This window comes from Manis pentadactyla, chromosome 3 (genome assembly GCF_030020395.1).
Source record: "Manis pentadactyla isolate mManPen7 chromosome 3, mManPen7.hap1, whole genome shotgun sequence".
Taxonomy (NCBI): Eukaryota; Metazoa; Chordata; class Mammalia; order Pholidota; family Manidae; genus Manis; species Manis pentadactyla.
Window position 1 is genome coordinate 146,406,998 of NC_080021.1, and position 20,788 is coordinate 146,427,785.

At 38.8% G+C, this 20,788-nt stretch overlaps 1 protein-coding gene across 1 annotated transcript in view; it reads left to right on the top strand.

Annotated features, from left to right (window-relative positions):
- Window positions 1–7,562, top strand: part of GNAQ (G protein subunit alpha q) — a 288,633-nt gene extending 281,071 nt beyond the window's left edge. Inside the window, exon 7 of the mRNA XM_036893477.2 lies at window positions 2,443–7,562. Coding sequence (XP_036749372.1) covers window positions 2,443–2,633 — 191 coding nt within the window. The 3' untranslated portion in view covers window positions 2,634–7,562. The remainder of the gene's footprint in view (window positions 1–2,442) is intronic.
- The last annotated feature ends 13,226 nt before the right edge of the window (window positions 7,563–20,788 follow it).

Sequence of the window (20,788 nt, forward strand, 5' to 3'; positions counted from 1 at the left end):
CACTGAAAAAGATAGGACATTACACAGTTACATATATCATAGTATTTTCAGTTATGGCTCCTTTTCAGTATGATGTCAGCCTTCTTAATCACTGACAAAAATTTCACTGATGGCCCTTACGTCACAAATTTAAACATTACTTTTGTAAATTGTACAAGTGAGAATCTATTTGTTTTCATGGCTCTATCCTCCCAACTTCTGGCAAGGTTGGATATATAACTCATGGGGCAATCCCCAGTTTTCAAAAAAAAAATTGGTTTGAAAATTTTTAAGTTAGCTGTCTGAACCTCATAATGCATGTTGTTAGAAATGGTGGTCAGGCTGTCAGTAGAGTTTTCAAAGATTTCTTTATCCCAACCAGTCCATAACAAGTATATTGATAGAAAAAACTTAAGCTGAGGGTCCTGAGAGGACCTTGCCAGGAGGAGAATAGCATGGTTATATAGCATTACCTCCTCCTCTCAGTAGAGAAAAATGGGGGGCAGTGGGGGAAATGCATATATACAGTGCCTCAAAAACTAACACAAGATACATGCTCGATACTTGTTTTGATGTTACTAATTTATGACCAAGTTTTAAATTAATACATTAATCAGAATCTATTAAATAAGTTAAAATCAACTCCAAACTGAGATATAATTCACTACTATATCATTCACCTGTTTAAAACATCCAATTCATTGTTTTTTGTTATATTAATTTTTTTAATTGTGGTAAAATATGTGTAACATGCAACTCGCCATGCTAACCACTTTTTAGCATGCAGTTCAGTGACATTATTGCATTCACCATGCTGTGCAACCATCACTAGTTCCAAAACATTTTTATTACCCCAAGCAGAAATTCTATAACCATTAAGCAATAACTCTCATTTCTCCCTCCCCCTAGGTCAGCCTGGCAACCTCTCATCTATTTTCTGCCTCTGTGCCTATGCCTATTCTGGATACTTACTCTAAGTGGAATCATACAATATTTGTTCTTTTGTGTCTGACTTATTTAACTTAGTATAATATTTTCAAGGTTCATGCATATTGTTGCATCTCTTAGACCTTCATTTTTACAGCTGAATCTATTCTGCTGTCTGTAGGTACTACCTTTTGTTTTTCCATTCCTCTGCTGACGAACACCTGGGTTGCTGTGTCCACGGTTTGGCTGCTGTGAATAGGAATAGGAATGCGGCGGTGCAAACCAGTACAGAAACACCTGTTAAGAGTGCCTGCCTTCAATTCCTTTGACAATAGAATTGCTGGGTTATATGGTTATTCCATGTTTAGTTCTTTGAGGAACCACCAAACTCTTTGCCACAGCAGCTACACCGTTGTATATTCCCTCCACCAGGGCACAAGGGTTCAGATTTCTCCATATCCCTGCCCACACTTACTTTCCCACTTTTTAGATTGTAGCCATTCTAGTAGATGTTAAGTGGTATCTCATTGTGGTTTGATTTGCATTTCTCTAACACTTAATGATGTTGAACACCTTTTCTGGTGCTTTTTGGCCGTTTGTGTATCTTACCTGGAGAAATGTCCTCTTTTAAATCTTTGGCCCATTTTTTAATCAGGTGGTTTTTGTTATTGAGCTGTTGGAGTTCTTTGTATATTCTGGGCGTTAGCCTCTAATCAAGTATGGATTTGCGAATATTCTCACCCATTCCATAGGCTTTTGCACTTCCTTAATAATGCACAAAAGGTTAATTTTGATGAAGTCCAACTGGTCTATTTTTTTGGTTGCCTGTGACTTTCGGTGTCATATAACTGCAAGTCCTTTGCAAAATTATTAAACAAGTTTTTAATATATCCTAATATATTACAATCCTTTTTCAAAGAACCTAGTACAGTGCTTGGCATATGAGAGGCCCTGAATAAATGTAAGAAAATGAAAACGCTTTTTTTTTTAAGTCATCACACATGGTGAGTTGAATACTCCATAAACATGATGTGCTCAGAAACACCAGAAGTCTGCAGAAGTGAGACTGCAGAGGATGGTTTTCTATTCTGAGACAGATTTCAGTCTGGAGAATCTAAAATGATCCATAATGGGGGCACGTACAGGGGCAGGTTGACAGGAGAGACTGAGGCAGCTATGTCTGTGTGCACACTTATTATATAGCTGAAACTGGCACAATTAACTCAGTCCAACGGAAGCAGGCTGTTGCTCCCCTACTGAAGAGCTTGCACTGGCTCCCTACCACCCAAAGAATCAGAGCTAACCTTAGCCTGGCCTACAAGCCACCTGCCTGTTTGCCCCTCACCACATTTGGTGACTGGATAGACAGGTAAAGTGACAAAGAAGAGCAATTACACAGAGCGGAGTTGGGAAAGATGATTGTAACAGACCAGATCTGCAGTGCACATGTCCTTTCCATGGGTGCTGACCCAATGAACATTTATTGAGCAAATGCATTCGTGGATCACCTGACCCTGTCCGTCCCCTCTCCAACAGGACCCCAGAGAGATGCCCAGGCAGCTCGAGAATTCATTCTGAAGATGTTCGTGGACCTGAACCCAGACAGTGACAAAATCATCTACTCCCACTTCACCTGCGCCACAGACACCGAGAACATCCGCTTTGTTTTTGCCGCCGTCAAGGACACCATCCTCCAGCTGAACCTGAAGGAGTACAATCTGGTCTGATTGCGCCTCCTCGACCCCGCCCTTCCCTTCCCTGGTGGGCTACTGAAGCTATACAAGAGGGACTGTATTTCTGTGGAAAACAATTTGCATAATACTAATTTATTGCCGTCCTGGACTCTGTGTGAACGTGTCCACAGAGTTTGTAGTAAATATTATGATTTTATTTAAACTATTCAGAGGAAAAACAGGATGCTGAAGTACAGTCCCAGCACATTTCCTCTCTGTCTTTTTTTTTAGGCAAAACCTCGTGACTCAATGTATTTTAAATTCTCAGTCATGCACTCACAAAGATAAGAGTTGTTTCCTTTCTCTCTCTCTCTTTTCTATCGAGCAAAACAAAGCTGATTTCCCTCTCCCTAGCCCCTCCCTCCTGATTTTTTCCTGGGTTACAATGGCCTTTATCCTAATTCATTCTTGGTCAGATTTTTCTCTTTCTCGCAAATGATACAGTCATTTGATTTAAGCCATCAACATCAGCTTAATTTAACTGTGTAGTTTTTGCTGAAGGATTATAAGTATTAATGTTATGGTTTTAAATGTATGGTCTGGAGACACATAAGAGTTTTTTTTTTTTAATCTTAAGTCTATTGTCTTGCCTCACTTTGGGCTGGGACAGTGTGCCATCTAATGGTTCAGTGGCATTTCTTTTGGAGCTCTCTACCTTCAGCCATAGCTTGGTTGCTCAGAGAAATGTATGGAAGCAAGTAAGGCAAGAGCAAAGTCACACAGGAGGCGTCTTTTTTTTCTCTGTCTCTTTTTAATACCATGTGCCATTGTCCTTCCTCTTTTTTTTTTTTTTAGCCTTCATTTCTTTAAATTGCAGATGCCAAAAATTATGCCAACAGACACTACATTAACCCAATGGCTGCTACCCAGAACCCTTCCAGAGATTGTTCCTAATTTTTCCCCTCGAGACTTTTCCTCCCTTTTTTCCTTAGTGTTTGGGCCACAATTTTAAAGTGACTTATGGATATGTGTTGCCAAAGCTGGCTTTTTGTAAAACAAAAGAACTTAGAAGCCAGCTTCTTAAAATATAAGAGAATAAGGCTGTGAAGCCTAAAATCAGCTGGCAATGAACCCGAAATGCCAATTGCCAAACAACTGGTAACTGTAGATTTGATTCTCACAGTCCGTTCTTTTCTTTGCCCCTAAGATCACATTGTTTAGTGTCCGTTCATGTGGAGTGTCCACATCAGCAGTTTAAAAAGTGTCCTGTGTGTGATACAACATGAAATCTGCTTCTCTCTTCATTTGAAGCCAATTTTACTCTATGTTCTTTAAGGTCAAGTAGGTCTGCCAAGAACATTGGTTGATAGTATTCCTCTGACACCTTTAATTTGCAAAATCTGAAATTACTGCTAGTTCACCACCTTTGGGATCTTTTTAGACTAGTGACTGGTTAAGTTGAACTTAAGGAAGACTTGTGGACTTATAAGTAACCTCTCAGTGTTCTATGGAACATGTATTTATGTAACTGAACCTACGAGGAGAGATGTTTGGAATTCTCTGTGTGCAATTTTTCAACAAATGCATTGATGAGCTTTTGTCAAGCAGCTTGAGTTGAAATACAATTTGAGAAAATACATCATGATTGTTTTAAGCCTGCTGGTAAGTTAGAGTTAGGCCATGACACTGGTCTCATTTTTAACTAATGCTGTTGGGCATGAGTCTAAACTTCCATATCAATCACTCTTTTGGAAACAGCAGAGGGAAGGGAGAAAATGAACTGCTAGTAGATGAGTACCAGTGTTACTGAATAGTAATGGAATGTTCTTCTTTACTCTCCCTGCCTCAAACAACACAGGTTACTTTTTTCAATGCTCAGAAAGCACCTAAACTTAAGATACAGACTGCCTGTAGGTATAGTGCAATTGCGAATGCTCTAATCATTGTACATACATCTCTCTCGTATTGCAGCGTCCATACTGGCTTTGTAATCATTAATTTTTTGGCAGATTGAATGTGCTGTATTGATATGTATCTATGTAATTGTATCGTATGTCTTATAGCTAATTCACATTTTGAATAATGTTATTTTATTTACTTTTTTAAGAGAGGAGAATGTAAATTTGTCAGTTTATTTCTGACTAGGGATATTTTTTTTTTCCATTTAGAAAAGAAAAAAAAAAACCTTGCTATCGTACAGAGCGGTACTAGCATCGTGCTGTATAAAATCATTTGCACATTCCTGAGTAGAGGTATACTGATTATAAGATCCAAAGGTAATTTCATAGCAAACTACATAAAATCAGTTGGAGCTTTTATACAAACATGGAAACCAACTTTGTAGAACTTTTGCCATTTGACCTAGGATTGGAATATGAGCTTTTATACAATTCATATTCTTATTTGGCAAATGCAGTTTAGTATTACCTCTCTGATGGCCTTTATTAGAAAGGCAGTTTTAGAAGCTATTGTGATCCACTAAGGAAATGTTTTAACAGCTAGAGACCACTGCTTGCCTGAAAGGGCGATCTTAAATTTGGTGCAGCAAAAAAATAAAAAAACATTTGAAAGGCCTACAGTGTGTATAGAGAAAACCTCATCACAAGATCATAAGTGTTACAGTTTTAGGGACTCAAGATATTCTATTTAATAGAGCTGTAGTAGATGTAGTCAATTAAACCTGATCTCAAAGCTCGAAGCAGCTGAGCAAACAGGGGAAGATTGTTTTATTTGTCTTTATGAAATTGGGATGGAATTGCTATGCAGAACTGAGGTTTGTGGCTTCACTGTTCATCTTAGGGTGCATGACAAGATCCCTTCTCTTGAGAAAGGAAAAAATTGATCACCCGAGCTGCAGTGATACATAGAAACCTAAGTGTATCCACATTAGTCAATCAAAGCTAAAGGACTTTCTTTTTGTTTCTTTGGGGTTTTATTGAAGGGGCTAGGGGCGGGAAGGGATTCTCTTCAGTTTTGTATAAAAACAAAGTTTACTCATGCTTTATACTATATTGTGATTGCAAGCGTTATAAGCGTGTGCCACCGGACCCCTATTGTTGATGCTCTAGGTAAGGGAGGCCTGTGGCAAGTTTTTATGGTGACTTGGGCATGTCTTACTCAAAAAGAAAACAAAACACAAAAACCTTTCTTCAGCATACCAAGGCAAGCAGCCATTTCATGACTCACTTAACACATTGCAGTGTACCAGTTTACAGATGATTTTTCCCTTTTTTGCATGACAGCAGTTCCAACCCACAGAGAATTCCTTATTGTGTAAATTGGAGGTTTGTTTGATGCCTTACAGAGCTTAAATTCAGAAGTTTGTGCCTCATATCTGAAACAAAGGGAAATAACACACCCATTCCAAAGTAAATAAATCCCCTCAACCCTGTTTTTTTTTTTTAAAAAACATTCCCATATAAAGAGCTCTGTTGAATGTCATACATAGACTTAGGGGAAAAAATCTTCTAAGGAACCTGCATATGCTGTTTACGAGCAGATGACATCCACAAAAAGTATTAGAAGAAAACCTGAAACTTTTTTTTTTTTGTAGATTAGCAGGCCTAATATTTTTAAAAGGTAATTCAGATAAAGGACAATTTACTTTTTGTACTTAAGACTCTCTTGATTGTCAAAGTGTACGAATTGTAATTTTAAAATTTATACTGCCACATGATTGTAAATTGTAGTTGTCTTAAGTTAGGAATCAGTGAAAGGCTATTTATGCTGGATTTGGGTCAAAATGACTTACTTGCAAAAAAAAATACATGGGAAGAAAGGGCTGCATAACAAGATACTGCAAGACTCAGATACTGGTTGGAAATAACCTTCAAAATACCCACAATTTCCCTTTGTTTTCAGTTTCTCCTAAAAAGAATGAAATGAAATTTAGCAGAATGTTAACCCATACAAAAATAAAGTATACCCAAATATTGTAATGTATATTGTTGCTCTTCTTCAATTTAGGTAAGGTTGCAAACTACTTAATTGGCAATTAGCAACATCTCCATTGATACAAATAAGGTGTGCTTGGTATATGGTTAATATTTTCTTCCAAAGATCTATCTTTGGTTAGAAACATAAAAAAAATAAAACCAATACTACTGTATGTTTATCTATCTCTACATATTTCCAGCCTATGTAGCGTTAATAGATCTGTCCTGGTAACTGTCTTTGGGATTTCATCTTTTGGTTCCACTAAATTAAGAAAAGAAGTGGCTTAGTTGTAATCATTAGCTAGAGATTTCTGGAGCCAGACACCTGCTGTTGAGTAGATACTTAGTACAGAGTCTAAATTTGTCATTTGTTTTTCTCTCAAAATAACAAATCATGTCCTGTCTTCCTAACTACCTTTCAATAACACTCTTGACTCTAGAATCATCTGTTCAAAGTATGCGTATACACCTAGCTCATGGTAGGTGCTCAAATACTCATTTCCTTCTTACCTCCTGTATCATGTAGCCTCCATTTCCCCATAAGATTCCAACCCAATAGTAACTGACATTTACATGTTCTGAAGACACCTATTGGGTAAAGTTGGAGCTTACTTGGATAAAGGAATTCTGACTTTCATTTAAGATTTGGTAGGCAGGAAAAAAATAACAAGGAGGAAGACATTCTTCAGGAGAATATTTTTAAGTTTAGGAAGAATGAAGGGAAATGATGTAACTTCGTTCAGGTTACTTTAACTGAAACACGTTCTTTCCCTCAAAGAACTCTCTAAATGCAACTTCTTGCTGGACTCCTCACCTGTCATCATGTCAGAAACCCTTACTAGACCTATGTATTTAGGGAGATTTGTCAGAAAACATTTTTAACTTGCAGTATTTAAAAGAATCATATTTACTGTTCTTAAAATGTCATTCAAATGCATGTATTGTCTATTGTTTGGGGATGGGAACTAGTTTTGCAAAAAACACCTAATGTTGTATAATAATGCCCCGATGATCTTGCTGGTTAAAAATACAGTATTTTTGGCCATAATTTTGTACTACAGTATTCTTCATTCCTGAGTTTTGCTTCTCTTAAAGTTGCCTAAGCCTCTCCCAGAATGTTTTTTATTACATGGAGTATTGGAATAAATCTTTCCTTTCTTAAAGCACTTTATACTGCACATGCATTTTCCAAAGTAGATAATAAGTTTAATAGTTTCTAAGCAAACATAGAAAAATCTTTTACTTTCTGTATAGAATCAGAAATTTCAGTGTCCTTTAGCAGAAATATTCATATTGATAGAAGATTTATCAAATTTGCTTTTTTTAAAACTTGCCCTAATTTAGGTTGTAAGCAACTGTAAAAACATATTTGAATACTGCTCAATAAAGACTTACAAAGAGCCGCCTGTCTTCAAACTGAGGCAGTCTTCCAACTAGGAAAAAGAGCTCTGGCCTAAAGAGGTAAATGCTTGGCTTAGAGTCTTTCTTTTCAAAGGTGGTAGTGAATGGGTCCTTTCCACCTGGGAAAAAGGGCCTGGGGTAAGTAGGTGTCCTTTATGTCTGTGACTTTTAAAAACACATTCAGGCTTTTGAGAGATGAGCTAAAAAAATTAACTTTTCTTTGTCATTTTACTTAAAAGCCTTTGGCTTAAGGCTCTCCTCATTTTTCCTGTTTTAGAGACCATTGCAGGTCCCTGGTGTCCCCTCCCTCTGGATCTTATGATTAAGGGAACGGTGTTCTGGCAACTCATTTGGTACTGGCCTCGAATGACCAGCTCCACAGCCTCTCTGCTGAGGAATGGTGGGTGTTAGGCAGCCCCTTAGCGCTTCCCACCCGGGGGGGCTTTAGACCAGGGCTTAATCACTCAGGTCTATCTAATCATCCTCTTTTTTAAGACCCTCAGTCCACAGAAAAAACAGGGACTCGCGGAACATTATTTGAACCAACTATTTTAGTTTGACCTTTTGATTCACATAGAGTAAGCCTGCCTAGTCAGATTTTTTTTTTGTCCTGATCTTCTGGAAGCAATAAGGAAAGTAGTTGGTCTGAAAGCTTCTCTGCTTTGCTCTGCCTCCTCCCTACTCCCTTTTTCTCTTAGGTTATGATGCCCCAGTACTACCTCTTGAGAACCAATTAATTAAACCATAGCAGAAAGGGTGGGGGTGGAACTTGATCATAAGGGGCGACAATGGTCTGTCTGTCTGATGATGTGTAAGAGCAATTTCTGGTGGCAAATTAGCCAGCGTCTAGCTTTTCTCTTTGTTGTTTAATTTGGAGTCATTACGATGCTCATTAGTTACCCCATACTTAAAACCCTTACTGAAATTTTGATCAGGGCTGGAGAGTAGAAGGCAGTGGTAAAGGGTAGGTTTCTGGTTGGTTGGTTTTCTTTTGTTTTAAGTTATCTATGCATTACCATTTTTCCTTTGTTTCATTGCCATGGCTAATTCAAATGTGGGTCCAGCTATTACTGAACTCGGTCTATTCTAAGGGAGCTTCCTAGGTCCCTGCAAAACAGGGCCTTGGTCAGAAAATGTGGGTCTCTGAAATCTAAGATATATACAGGAAGTTCTGAAAAGATTCTTTCTTTGAATTCTTACGCCTCAAGACTTGAAGTCTGATCTGTGCTGATTTTCTCCCTTCCTGTTTTTTTCAAGAATGCAAAGGCCAGAGTCTTTTTCTATCCCCTAAGCCTGTGGGTACAATAAGGCAACTGACCCTCGTTAATTAAGAGGGAACCGAACCATAATTATTACAAAGAGCTGGTGGTGGGAATCCCTTGGTACGGGTCTGCCGCAGCCCTTTTTCGGCTCTCTGTAGCCCTGGAAATGTTTTTGCAGCCCAGAGGACTACAGGTCTGTCCCAGCTAGAGGGATGGCATAAAGGGCCCCCTGGGACTTCCTTCTGTTCCCAGTGACTTGATGGTGGATATTTAAAGTATCTTTAGAAATGATAGGACCAGGGAAAGATTGGCAGATGAAGCTTGGCAAGCCCTAGAAGCCTGCAAATGGGAACTCGACACTGTGAACCCAGCTTCCTGCAAGCTCACATAGCAGCTGAAGAGGCCATGTTTGCATCTGCTCTGGGGTGTGCCTCAGCTAGGACACCAAGCCTTTTGGGAATCCTGGCAGCCTGCTGCATTCTGTCCAGTCAAGGCATCAGCCAGGGCCCATCTGAGGTGCGGGGCCACACAGAGGTTGTAGCAGGTGGGCTCAGGTACCATTAGCAAAAGGAATCTGTTTTCAGGGAGTACAAAAGGGCCCACCCCCGTAGGATCCTGGTAAATGGTTTAACTGGTGGTACAGGATTGGCGTACTTCCGATTGGTAGTGTGCACTGATTTCCATGTTGTAACTCTCACCATGTCCGATTTTAAACTACTGATTGGGGAAGGGATGCTTGCTAACAATGGTCTCTCTCAAGTTTCCCCTGCATGCCATCCTCAGTCCCTTAAGAAAGCACCTTTGTGTAAACCTGGGAAAACAGCAGCAGGACAAGCCTCCCTGGCTTATTGCTCTCAGAGCACATGCGTCCCTCACCTGGAGACCTAGAGCTAATTACCACAGAGCACTGTGCTCATGATGGACTCTGAGCAGTGGTAGTTTGGCCAGAAACAACAATTATCTTAAACTCCAAAAGGAATGGCAGTAGTGGATAAGAAGGTAGGGAATAAGGCTGCAAAACTCAATTCAGGCATCAGATTTACCTAACACTGTGATTGTGTGTGTGTGCACACATGCACATGTGTGTGTGAAATGTCTCAAGTGTGTGTGTGTATGTGTGTGTGTGTGTGTGCACGTGTGAAATGTCTGTGTCTGCAAGCAGCTCAGGCATTGCTGAACAAAAAGAAAAAGCCTGTAAATACATTCATGTCAATTGGGTGATGAGATTAATCCTATAAAAACTAACCTGTATACGTATGTGGATATACATGTAGAATATAAAAATGGTTGGATCTTGAAGTTGCATACACATACAAATACACATACATATGCACAGTCAGACTTGCTTATCTTTTGGTTATTAGAACTAGTTTAAGACACAGAAAATAATTTTTCATATTGACATGACCAAGACAGAAAAGATCATAAAATCCATGGCTAACATTTTCTTTTTTTCAAAAATTTTTCCCTTCCCAGTCTTACCAGGTGCCATCCTAAAAGAGCTCTGACCTATTTAGGAAAGAACATCTAATTATGTTTCTTCGAAAGAGCAGATGAACCTAGGCTGGGGCTTCCATGTCTGAGTGATGAAGCCGTGTTCCCGCAGAGACAGGGAAGAAGGGTGTCTGAGAATGTGTGGAAGCTGGATGAAATCTTACCTAATTACAAAAGCCAGGCCTGTACAATTCAGGTGCATCATCACCGCTGATGTTACTTCCATTCTTGAGTTAGGTCCTCTCTGTGCAGATGCTCCCTTCCCTCCAAGGATGATGAATGAATTCCCAGAACCCCAGGCCCATGCCACACAGAGGCCTGTAAAGAACCGCAGACTCAGAATCATGGGGCTTGGGGCTGTGCCCTTGGGTCACTATTCTTAGACCAGCTGAGGGTGGCTGCCTTCCATGTCCCTGGTCCATACAAAGGTTATGCCCGGCAGTTCTTACTCAGGTCAGGAGCTGCCTGCATCCTTCTGACGTTCTCTGGCCGAAGACCAGAAATCAAAAGTCAGTACCTCAGAGGTGATACTCAGCCAGAGAGGAGCAGGGGTTGGTGGATTCATCTGCAGCCCTGGCCCTCGGTGGTCGGTGGGTTCACCTGTAGCCCTGGCCTTCAGTGGTCAAAACCAAGGCTTGTTGAGCACACTGTCTCAGGGGATCCCGTGCTCTTTCAGAAATGTTTGCTTGCTGTCTCTAGAACTCACTCATTACCACACCCTTTATTGGCTTTTTTCCTTCCCTTGCCTCGCTTCCAAACTCTTGCTATGCTTAATGAGTCACCTCTCAACTCACACCCAGCATGGGCCTACCCTGGGGGAAGCCCCAGTTTAGACACTAAGACCACCAAGGAATGGCTTTCATGTGTGGGAGGGACTTGTCAGGAATAGGTCGCAACTAAGGCTAACAAACACCTGCCCTTCAGTGGACCCCCAACTGCAGCAGATGACTGCAGTTTCAGGTTAACACCTTGAACCCTAGTATGAAAGGCATTTACTATATAGGCCCCACAGTAGGAGACCGTACATGAATAATGATACATTTATGAAAAAGTTCTACTAGGACACACTTAAAGATGATCATTTTCAATTGTTGGAGAAAAGTGATGCAGACATTTCAACTTTATTGTCACCCTGTTTAGAAGGCTGCTTTATTCCCCTCCTCCACCTGCCCAGCCCTGGCCAATGGCTCCAAGATGAGCCCCACACCAGCCCTGACTTATCTACTCCAGATCCGTCAGGCCAGCTGCCTCCTTGGAGACACACATACTTTTGTCTTGCTCCCCCAGCCAGTGGATGGTGCTGACACAATGAGAGGAAGAGAGGAATGGGGCAAGAAAATTCCACCAGAGAATTGGTGCATATGGTGACATTTAATTGTTGAGAGAAAAATCAGAGAAGAGGGAACATATATTGAAAACTATTACAGAAGTAAAGAAATATTACCTAGGCCATGTCCTGAAAAAGTACCTGCCTTCTTTAAAAATAAATAAGTATGAACCCTAGTATGAAACGCATTTACTATATAGGCCCCACAGTAGGAGACCGTACATGAATATTGATACATTTATGACGGTAAAGGTATGTCCCTAGAAAAAATTAATGAAGGAAGCTATGTTTCAAATTGTGGTAACAGAGGACTTTAGAATGAGAGACTCTCTGCCAATGCAAGAACTATTATGCCACAATCTTGTTAGTACTAATGTTTGAATATATTGTTCTAAAATATGTTGGAATGTACTTACATTGTATTTCGCTATCTAACTACTTTATTAACTAAGTCCTTGGACTAGATTGTGAAGGAATGAGTTTCTGAGTAGGGGTTACTTGCCTGTATATTTTGAGATGGTTCAAAGTGAAATAAAATTGTATTCAAAATCAAATGCTATTATCTTTTTAGAAGGCTTTATCAGGACTCCAAATTATGTAAGACTGGATTTCTATTACCCCAACACTTTTGCTGGGCATAATTCTAGGAGAGTGAGAAGATATTTCCAGAAATAATGAACAACACAATCCAGGGGTGGCTTTATATGTTTACCAGAAAAATTATTTAAAGACATCCATATAAAAATGTATGTACCAGTGTGTCTGAAACTTGGGGTAAAATTCAGGTAAACTTGGGGAAAAATTAAGGAGAAATTGACATTTTTGTGGAATTAGACACCAAGACTAATTTAATCGTTCTACATCTGAGTGACTCAGGAAAATCTCAAACAAGATTGATGGCTCCCATTCCAATTAGCCACCAGCAATATGTTACAATTTCTTATCCTTTTTCTCTACTTAGACGATCTAAAAATCTACCCCATCTCAGTTATTCAGATGACCATTTGAGACCTCTCCTAGCTTCTTACCTTTTCCTATTGTTATTTCTTAGCCTTTTGAAGATAAACTCAAACACTTCCAGGGTTTTCTCGTCTAGAGGCACCCACAGAACCGCTGAAGAGTGAGAAGATTGTTTCCCTTTTTGATATCATTTTAGAGTATATTAATTTATACTTCTCAAACTCACTTATTAATCTGCTGTTGTTAAATATTAACAGGGATAAATTGCATTATAAGCACTGTAGATATTATGTATACATAATCCATCAAATATGGGCCACGACCAAGGGGCAGACTAGGAAGAAAGTGATCAATTCCTGTTGTTTTAATCCTGAGCATTATTGACCTGAGATCTGTTTGTATTCTTACTTAGTCTGGGGACATCAGAGGGCTACACAGTGTGGTGTGGACTGAAGGTCACACTTTGACCAGCTCTGGAAGAGGCCAATTCATTACTATGACCTCATATATTTGAACTTACAAATGTCATTTATCATGTATATTAAGAAAATTTTGGAGATGAAAATCTGCTAAAGTAAATTAAACAGATATGTGAAGGGGTGGGGGAAACCCATCAAGTCCACTGCAAGTGCCACTTACTCTGACTCAACTACAACAGGGCTGATGTCTCTAAGGTCTACAGGCCATTCCTTTGTGGTCCCAAGAAGGCTGCTGCAGTTCCAACCATTATCACCACCTACAAAAGAAGACTGAGGAAAGCGATAAGGGTACCTACCTCAGAAAAGCAAGAGTTTTCCCAGACACTCCAAGGCAGATTTCTGCTCACACCTCATTGGCCACATCCGTATCACAAGGCTAAGCCTAGAAAAAGGCCAACTAAAAAGAACACCGGAAACGGGGGTTAAATCAGTCATTTGGCAGGGTCTCGCTTCAGGAGTCCAGGTTTTCAAAATCATTAAAACACATATACTAAATATGTATAAGTCTTTCAGCAGCGGAACATAAATCACATCAGATGATACAATTAGGCTATTTAAGAGAATGCAATAATGTGGTGGGGGGTGCATGGGGAGGGCTGTGCAACACAGAGAAGACAAGTAGTGATTCTACAGCATCTTACTACGCTGATGTACAGTGACTGTGAAGGGGTATGTGGGGGGACTTGATGAAGGGGGGAGCCTAGTAAACATGTTCTTCATGTAATTGTAGATTAATGATAGCAAAATAAAAAAGAGAATGCAAGGATTTATAAAGTCTTTACAAAACTTTGATCTATGACCTGGAAAATAAGCATGCCCAGTTCCCTCCTTGGTGCTTTCACCCATTGGCCTCCTCTGCCATTACCCTGAGTGGCGTCTGCATCTATGTGGATAACCCATTCATCAGCCAGGACTCAGGATGCTCTGTATCTTCATCTCCAGTGATCCCTTTCTCTAACTCCACTCTTGTCACCCAGGTCCATGATCACCCTTTGAACTTGAACTTCTCAACTAGCTCAAACATCTGACAACTTCTTCCCTTCCTAGTTACTTTTTCGGTTATTTCCACTCAATTGTCTTGAAATGTAAGGGTTTTTTTCAAGCTATTCACCACTTTACTTCTCCCAATTCACCAGCCTTCTCTTTCCTTCTTATTCAGCTTAGATTTCATATCCCTGAACTAAGTAACAGACTTGGAAACACTACACTTAATCTATCTCAAACTTTTCTATTGGTTGCATACATAAAGCCAAATAATTGATTTCTCCATGCCTACATTTAAAAAGGTGAAGGAAGCTGGAGAGAATGACCACACAGAGTAGGTTTTTTCCACTATAAATTTAACCTCAGCTTGCCCCTGGAGACACTTATTTCTTGTAATAACAGAGTAGATCATTCAGATTAACGACCCCAACAAGGTCATCTACAAAAGCTGGATAAAATATTAAAAACAGCCTCAAGAGCATGGACAAGCTAACAAGACAGTGAATAATTGCTGGACCAGCATAAAGAGGAAGACAAAAGTCCAGGAGAATGAGTCGAGCATTTGGGTCCACTCTTCCTCTGGCAGCATTTATCAGTCCCAGAAAGGGCAGAGCAGAAGCTCAGAAGCACCGTGACATTTTTGTTAGAATTTTACAGTTAGAAGGATAGGGATTGAACTGCAGTACTGAGTAGGCAGTGTGGGCCAGGTGAACCAACTCACCTTGGGATGGGAATAAAAAGGACTACAGCCTATGAGTATTGATGAACAAGAAATGCATGCGGCCTGAAGTTCAGCTTCAAAATGGGTTTGTATTGAAATGATAAAAGAGAATAAAATGGTGGATTTTGGAAAAGAACTGTTTACAAATTAATGAACATTATAGAAAAAAATCAACTCAAAAGCTTAACATGTTTATTTACACATTTATATAAATAGCTCAAGAAGAAAGAAGTTGAAAACAGACCATCAGAACATAATGAGGACAAAGTACATACAAGTTTCACTGAGAAAGTATATGTATTTGGAATCCCATCAGGAGAAGAGATAGAGAATGGTAAAAAAAGCAATTTTTAAAAGATACAATGGATAGAACTTCACCAAACTGATGAAATGCATCAAGCCACACATTCAAGATGTCTAATGAGCCCTAAGAAGGATAAGTAAAAAGTAGATACCTAGACATACCATAGTAAACATACTGAAAAATAAATGAAAAACAATGAAAGCATCTTGTGAGAACAATAAAAATAGAATTACCTTTAAAAGTTCAACAGTTAGATTTACAGTTGACTCCTCAACAGAAACAATCAAATCCAGGAGAAAATGGAACGATATCTTTGAACTGGAGGAAGAAAGTAACGAGCAACCTAGATGACTGTATGTGAAGGTGATTTCAGCTGTGATAAAGTAAAGGACCAGACTACCTTCCCAATGTAAGCAGCTGGAAAGCTGAAAAAAAAAGATTTTCTAATATTAAACATAGTGTAGAATTGTAATCACTGACAGAAAGAAAACAAACGAGATGAGCCCTCAAGTCATGTTGGCTTTCTTCCTAGAAATGTTTTCTGAATTTTAGTGAAGGAATGGGAATCTTAACCAAAGCACAAAATCAGAGTTCAGAAAGGCTGGCATAGTTCATATTCATGGGGCATACCAGCAGAGTGAAGGGAGTGGCACAAAGAGCTGTGGAAATGTGCATGAGTTTTCCAGACCATGGGTCTGTTACTTAAAAGCATGCATGAGTAGAGTGAAAGTACATGATGTCAGGCTAGGAGTACTCTGAATTTACTAATTCCCAGAGCTCACAGATTTAGTAGATGCTTGAGTTCCAACCAACCAGAGTATAGTATTTTCACTAAACATACCTTAGAAATAAGGTTAAATAAAGTAAACCTAAAGTAAGAGCTACTTTAAACCCACCATAGCAAATGTTAAAAAATAAACCTTGAAAATATTAAGCTGATCCACAAATGATTTAACTAACTGCTAGAGCAAAGTCCAAAACTCTTGAAAGAAGTACAAATTCACAACAAAATACATAATGTCTAATATTCAATGAAAAATGAGTAGACAGGTGAACAAACAGGAATTGTAAACCATAACCAGGAAAAAGAAAATTACTCATTGGAAAGATATGTGAAAATGACAGATAATTGGATTAGCAGAGAGGAACTTTAAAATAGCTATTATAAATTAGGCTAAAGGATTTAAATAAAAACTTCTTCACAGTCTTCTCAAGTGCACATAGAATATTCTTCAAGATAGATCATCTGTTAGGCCACAAAAAACATCTTAACAAATTTAAGAAGACTGAAATCATATCAGGCATCTTTTCAGACCACAAATGGCATAAAACTATAAATCAATTATAAGAAAGAAAACTTGAAAAATCACAAATTCTGGAAATTAGACATGTTACTGAAAAATCGATGAAGATATGAGAAATCAGATAATACCTTGAGAAGAGGCAGGTTCAAGATGGCAATATATAAACACCTGAGCCCACCTCCTCCCATGTACACACCAAATCTACACCTGTATGCAGAACAATACATTCTGAGGAAGAACAGAGGCCACAGTGAACACCTGCACAATAAGATAAAAAGACCACATGAAAAACAGCAAGAGAAATGGAGACATGGTAATGGAGGGAGCCCTATCCCCGGTGCAGTGCTGAAGTAGGAAAGGATATAGCTACTGGACACAGAAAAAAACCCTCAGACTTGGAAGGTTTAAACCTGACCACCAAATAGCCAGGGTACAGCTGAACTCTCTTCCAGACCAGAGGAACTGGTGAGCACTATTGTTAGTGGTCTCCCAGACACTGCTAGCATGAACAGGAACAGGGTGAACACTGTTATTTGCACTCCCTCCCCTGACATTCCTAGAATGGATGGGAGCAGGGCAAGTGCCATTGTCTATGTTCTCCATGCACATTGACAGTGAGGACAAGAGTAGGGTCAGAGAGAGCACACCAGCTCTAGGTATAACAGAAGCAGCCTCCTGGTCCCGGCCACACTCAAACACACCTGCCAGAGATCCAGCAGTCCCACCAAGGTGTTACTAGTACAACACTCACACAGATTCATGATGACCACCCCTTCTATCTCCAGTCACTCTGCATGACCCCAGGCAGGTGCCAATCCAGAAAACTCCAAGATTGCACCCATCCACCCCCAGCTTTCCTAGTAGTGCAGCCCTTGCTGGTGCCCACCTGGAAGATCCATGAACCATATGCCTTTCACACAGGCTACCCCATCAGCGTGGCTCTATCTAGCAACTATACAGGAGCCCCTAGCCCACACCCTGGGAGCCCCAAGACCAGGACATGCCACTCTCCTGATCACTCAGCTTCAAACCAAACAAAATCACTAGACACAAGCAATCTACCCAGGGGGCTTTCCTTCATAAGGCCAATCTTTCAAGACTGAGAGAGGTAGCCCATCCAACTAATTCCTAGAATAAAGCAAAGAAAGTCAAACAAAATGAGGAGACACAGGACTATGCTGAACAAGACATATTCAAATAACAGAACAAGACAAAGCTTCAGAAAAAGAAAATAAAAACAATGAAATGGAGTTAACAAATCTACCTGATAAAGAGCTCAAAGCAATGGTTGTAAAAATGCTCATTGGAAGAGAAGAATGAGCTCAGGTAGGACTTCATCAAAGAGAAAATCTAAAAAAGAGCCAACTTAATATAAAAAATACAATGAATTGAATAAAAAGTACACTAAAGGGAATCAACAGCAGACTAGAGGATGCAAAAGAATGGACCTGCAACTTGGAAGACAGAGTAATGAAAATCACTCAAGCTGAACAGCAGAAAGGAAACTGGAAAAGAAATAAGGATAGGTTAAGGGAGCTCTGGGAACACATCAAACTTCCTAATATTTGCATTATAGGAATCCCAGAAGGAGAAGAGAGAAAAGGGGATAGAAATTCTATTTAAAGAAACAGCTGAAAACTTCCCTAACCTATGGAAGGAAACAGATGTCCAGATCCAGGAATCAGAGCCCCAAATAAGATGAACCCAAAGAGATCCGCACCAAGACACATAATAATTAAAATGAAACAGAAACAAAACAAAAACAAGACCCAAGGTTAGTAGAAGGAAAGAACAAATATCCTAACAGCAATAAATAAGAGACTAAAAAGACAATAGAAAAGATGAAACCAAGAGCTGGTTCTTTGAAATGATAAACAAAACGAACAAACCTTTAGCTAGGTTTACAAAGAAAAAAGGGAGAAGACTGAAATAAATAGAATCATAAATGAAAGAGGAGAAATTACAACTGATACCCTAGAAATACAAAGGATCAAAAGTCAATACTACAAGAAACTATATGATAACAAATTGGACAGCCCAGAAGAAATGGATACATTCCACCTCCAAATGAAACCTTCCAAGACTGACTCATGAAGAAATAGAATATCTGAACAGACTGATTATTAGTAAATAGTCAAGATTGAATCAGTAATCAAAAACCTCCCCCCAAAAAAATATCCAGGACTAGCTGGCTTTAGTGGCAATTTCTACCAAATATTTAAAGAAAAATCAAATACTAATCCTTCTCAGACTCTTCCAGAAAATACAAGAAGAGAGAACACATCCAAACTCATTTTAGGAGACAGCATTACCCTTATACCAAAGCCAGGAAAGGACACCAAAGAAAAGAAAATTATGGACCAATATCTGTAATGAACATAGATACAAAAAGTCCTCAACAAAATGTTAGCAAGTCAGATTCAGGAATACATTAAAAGGATCATTCACAATAACTAACTGGAATGCAAGAATAGTTCAACCTCTGCAAAATCAGTCAATGTGATACACCACACTAACCAAATGAAGGATAAAAATAATATCATCGTCTCAATAGGTGCAGAAAAAGCACTTGATAAAATTCAACATCTATTTATAATTAAGAAAAAAAACAAAGCTCTCAACAAAGCAAGTGTAGAGGAAATACATCTCAATATAATAAAGGTCATATATGACAAGCCCACAGTTAACATCATACTCAATGGTGAAAAGCTGAAAGCTTTTCCTCTAAGATAAGGAACAAGATAAGGATGCCCACTCTCACCACTTTGTTCAACATAGTATTCAAAGTCCTGAGAAATTGTGCAAGAAATAAAAGGTATCCATATCAGAAATGAAGAAGTAAAATGGTCACTATTTGCAAATTACACAATACTGTATATAGAAAACCCTAAAGACTCCACCAAAAAGCTGTTAGAACAAATAAATGAATTTAGTAAAGTTGTAAGACACAAAATCAATATGCAGAAATCTGTTGCATTTCTATATATAAATAATGAGCTAACAGAAAAAGAAATTAAGAAATCAATCCCATTTACAATTACATCAAAAAGAATAAAGTATCTAAGAATAAATTTAACCAAGGAGGTGAAAGACCTGCACTCTAAAAACTATAAGACATTAATGAAAGAAATTGAAGAAGACACAAATAAATGGGAAGCTATTCCATGCTCATCGATAGGAAGAATTAATATTGTCTAAATGGTCATACTGACTAAAGCAATCTACAGATCAATGTAATCCCTATAAATAACAATTGCATTTCTCCTGAACTAGAGAAAATAATCCTAAAATTTGTATGGAACCACAAAAGACCCCCAACAGCCAAAGCAATCTTGAGAAAGAACAAAGCTGGAGGCATCATGCTTGTTGATTTCAAACTATACTATGAAGCTATAAAATCAAAGCAGTATGGTATTGTTGTAAAAACAGACCCATAGATCAATGGAACAGAATAGAGAGCCCAGATATAAATCCATGCCTATATGGTCAATTAGTTTATGACAAGGGAAACAAGAATATACAATGGAGAAAGCACAGTCTCTTTAATCAATGGTGATGGGAAAACAGGATAGCACATGCAAAAGAATGAAACTGGAACACTGTCTTACAACATATACATATGATAACTCAAAAGATTAAAGACTTGAATGTAAGGTCTGAACCATCAAACACCTAGAGGAAAATAGGTGGTAAGGTCCTTGACACTGGTCTTGTTGATTTTTTTATAACTGACATCAAAAGCAAAGACAACAATAGCCAAAAGAAATGGAACTACACCATACTAAAAAAGCTTCTGCAGAGCAAACAAAATCATAAACAAAATAAAAAGTCAACCTACTGAATGAGAGGAAATATTTGCCAATCATATATATATAAAGAATTCATACACCTCAACAGCAAAACACACAAAAAAATACAGTTTAAAAAATGGGCAGAGAAACTGGATATTCTCCCGAAGAAGACATACAGATGGCCAACAGACACATGAAAAGATGCTCAAGATCACTAATTGTCAGGGAAATGCAAATCAAAATCACA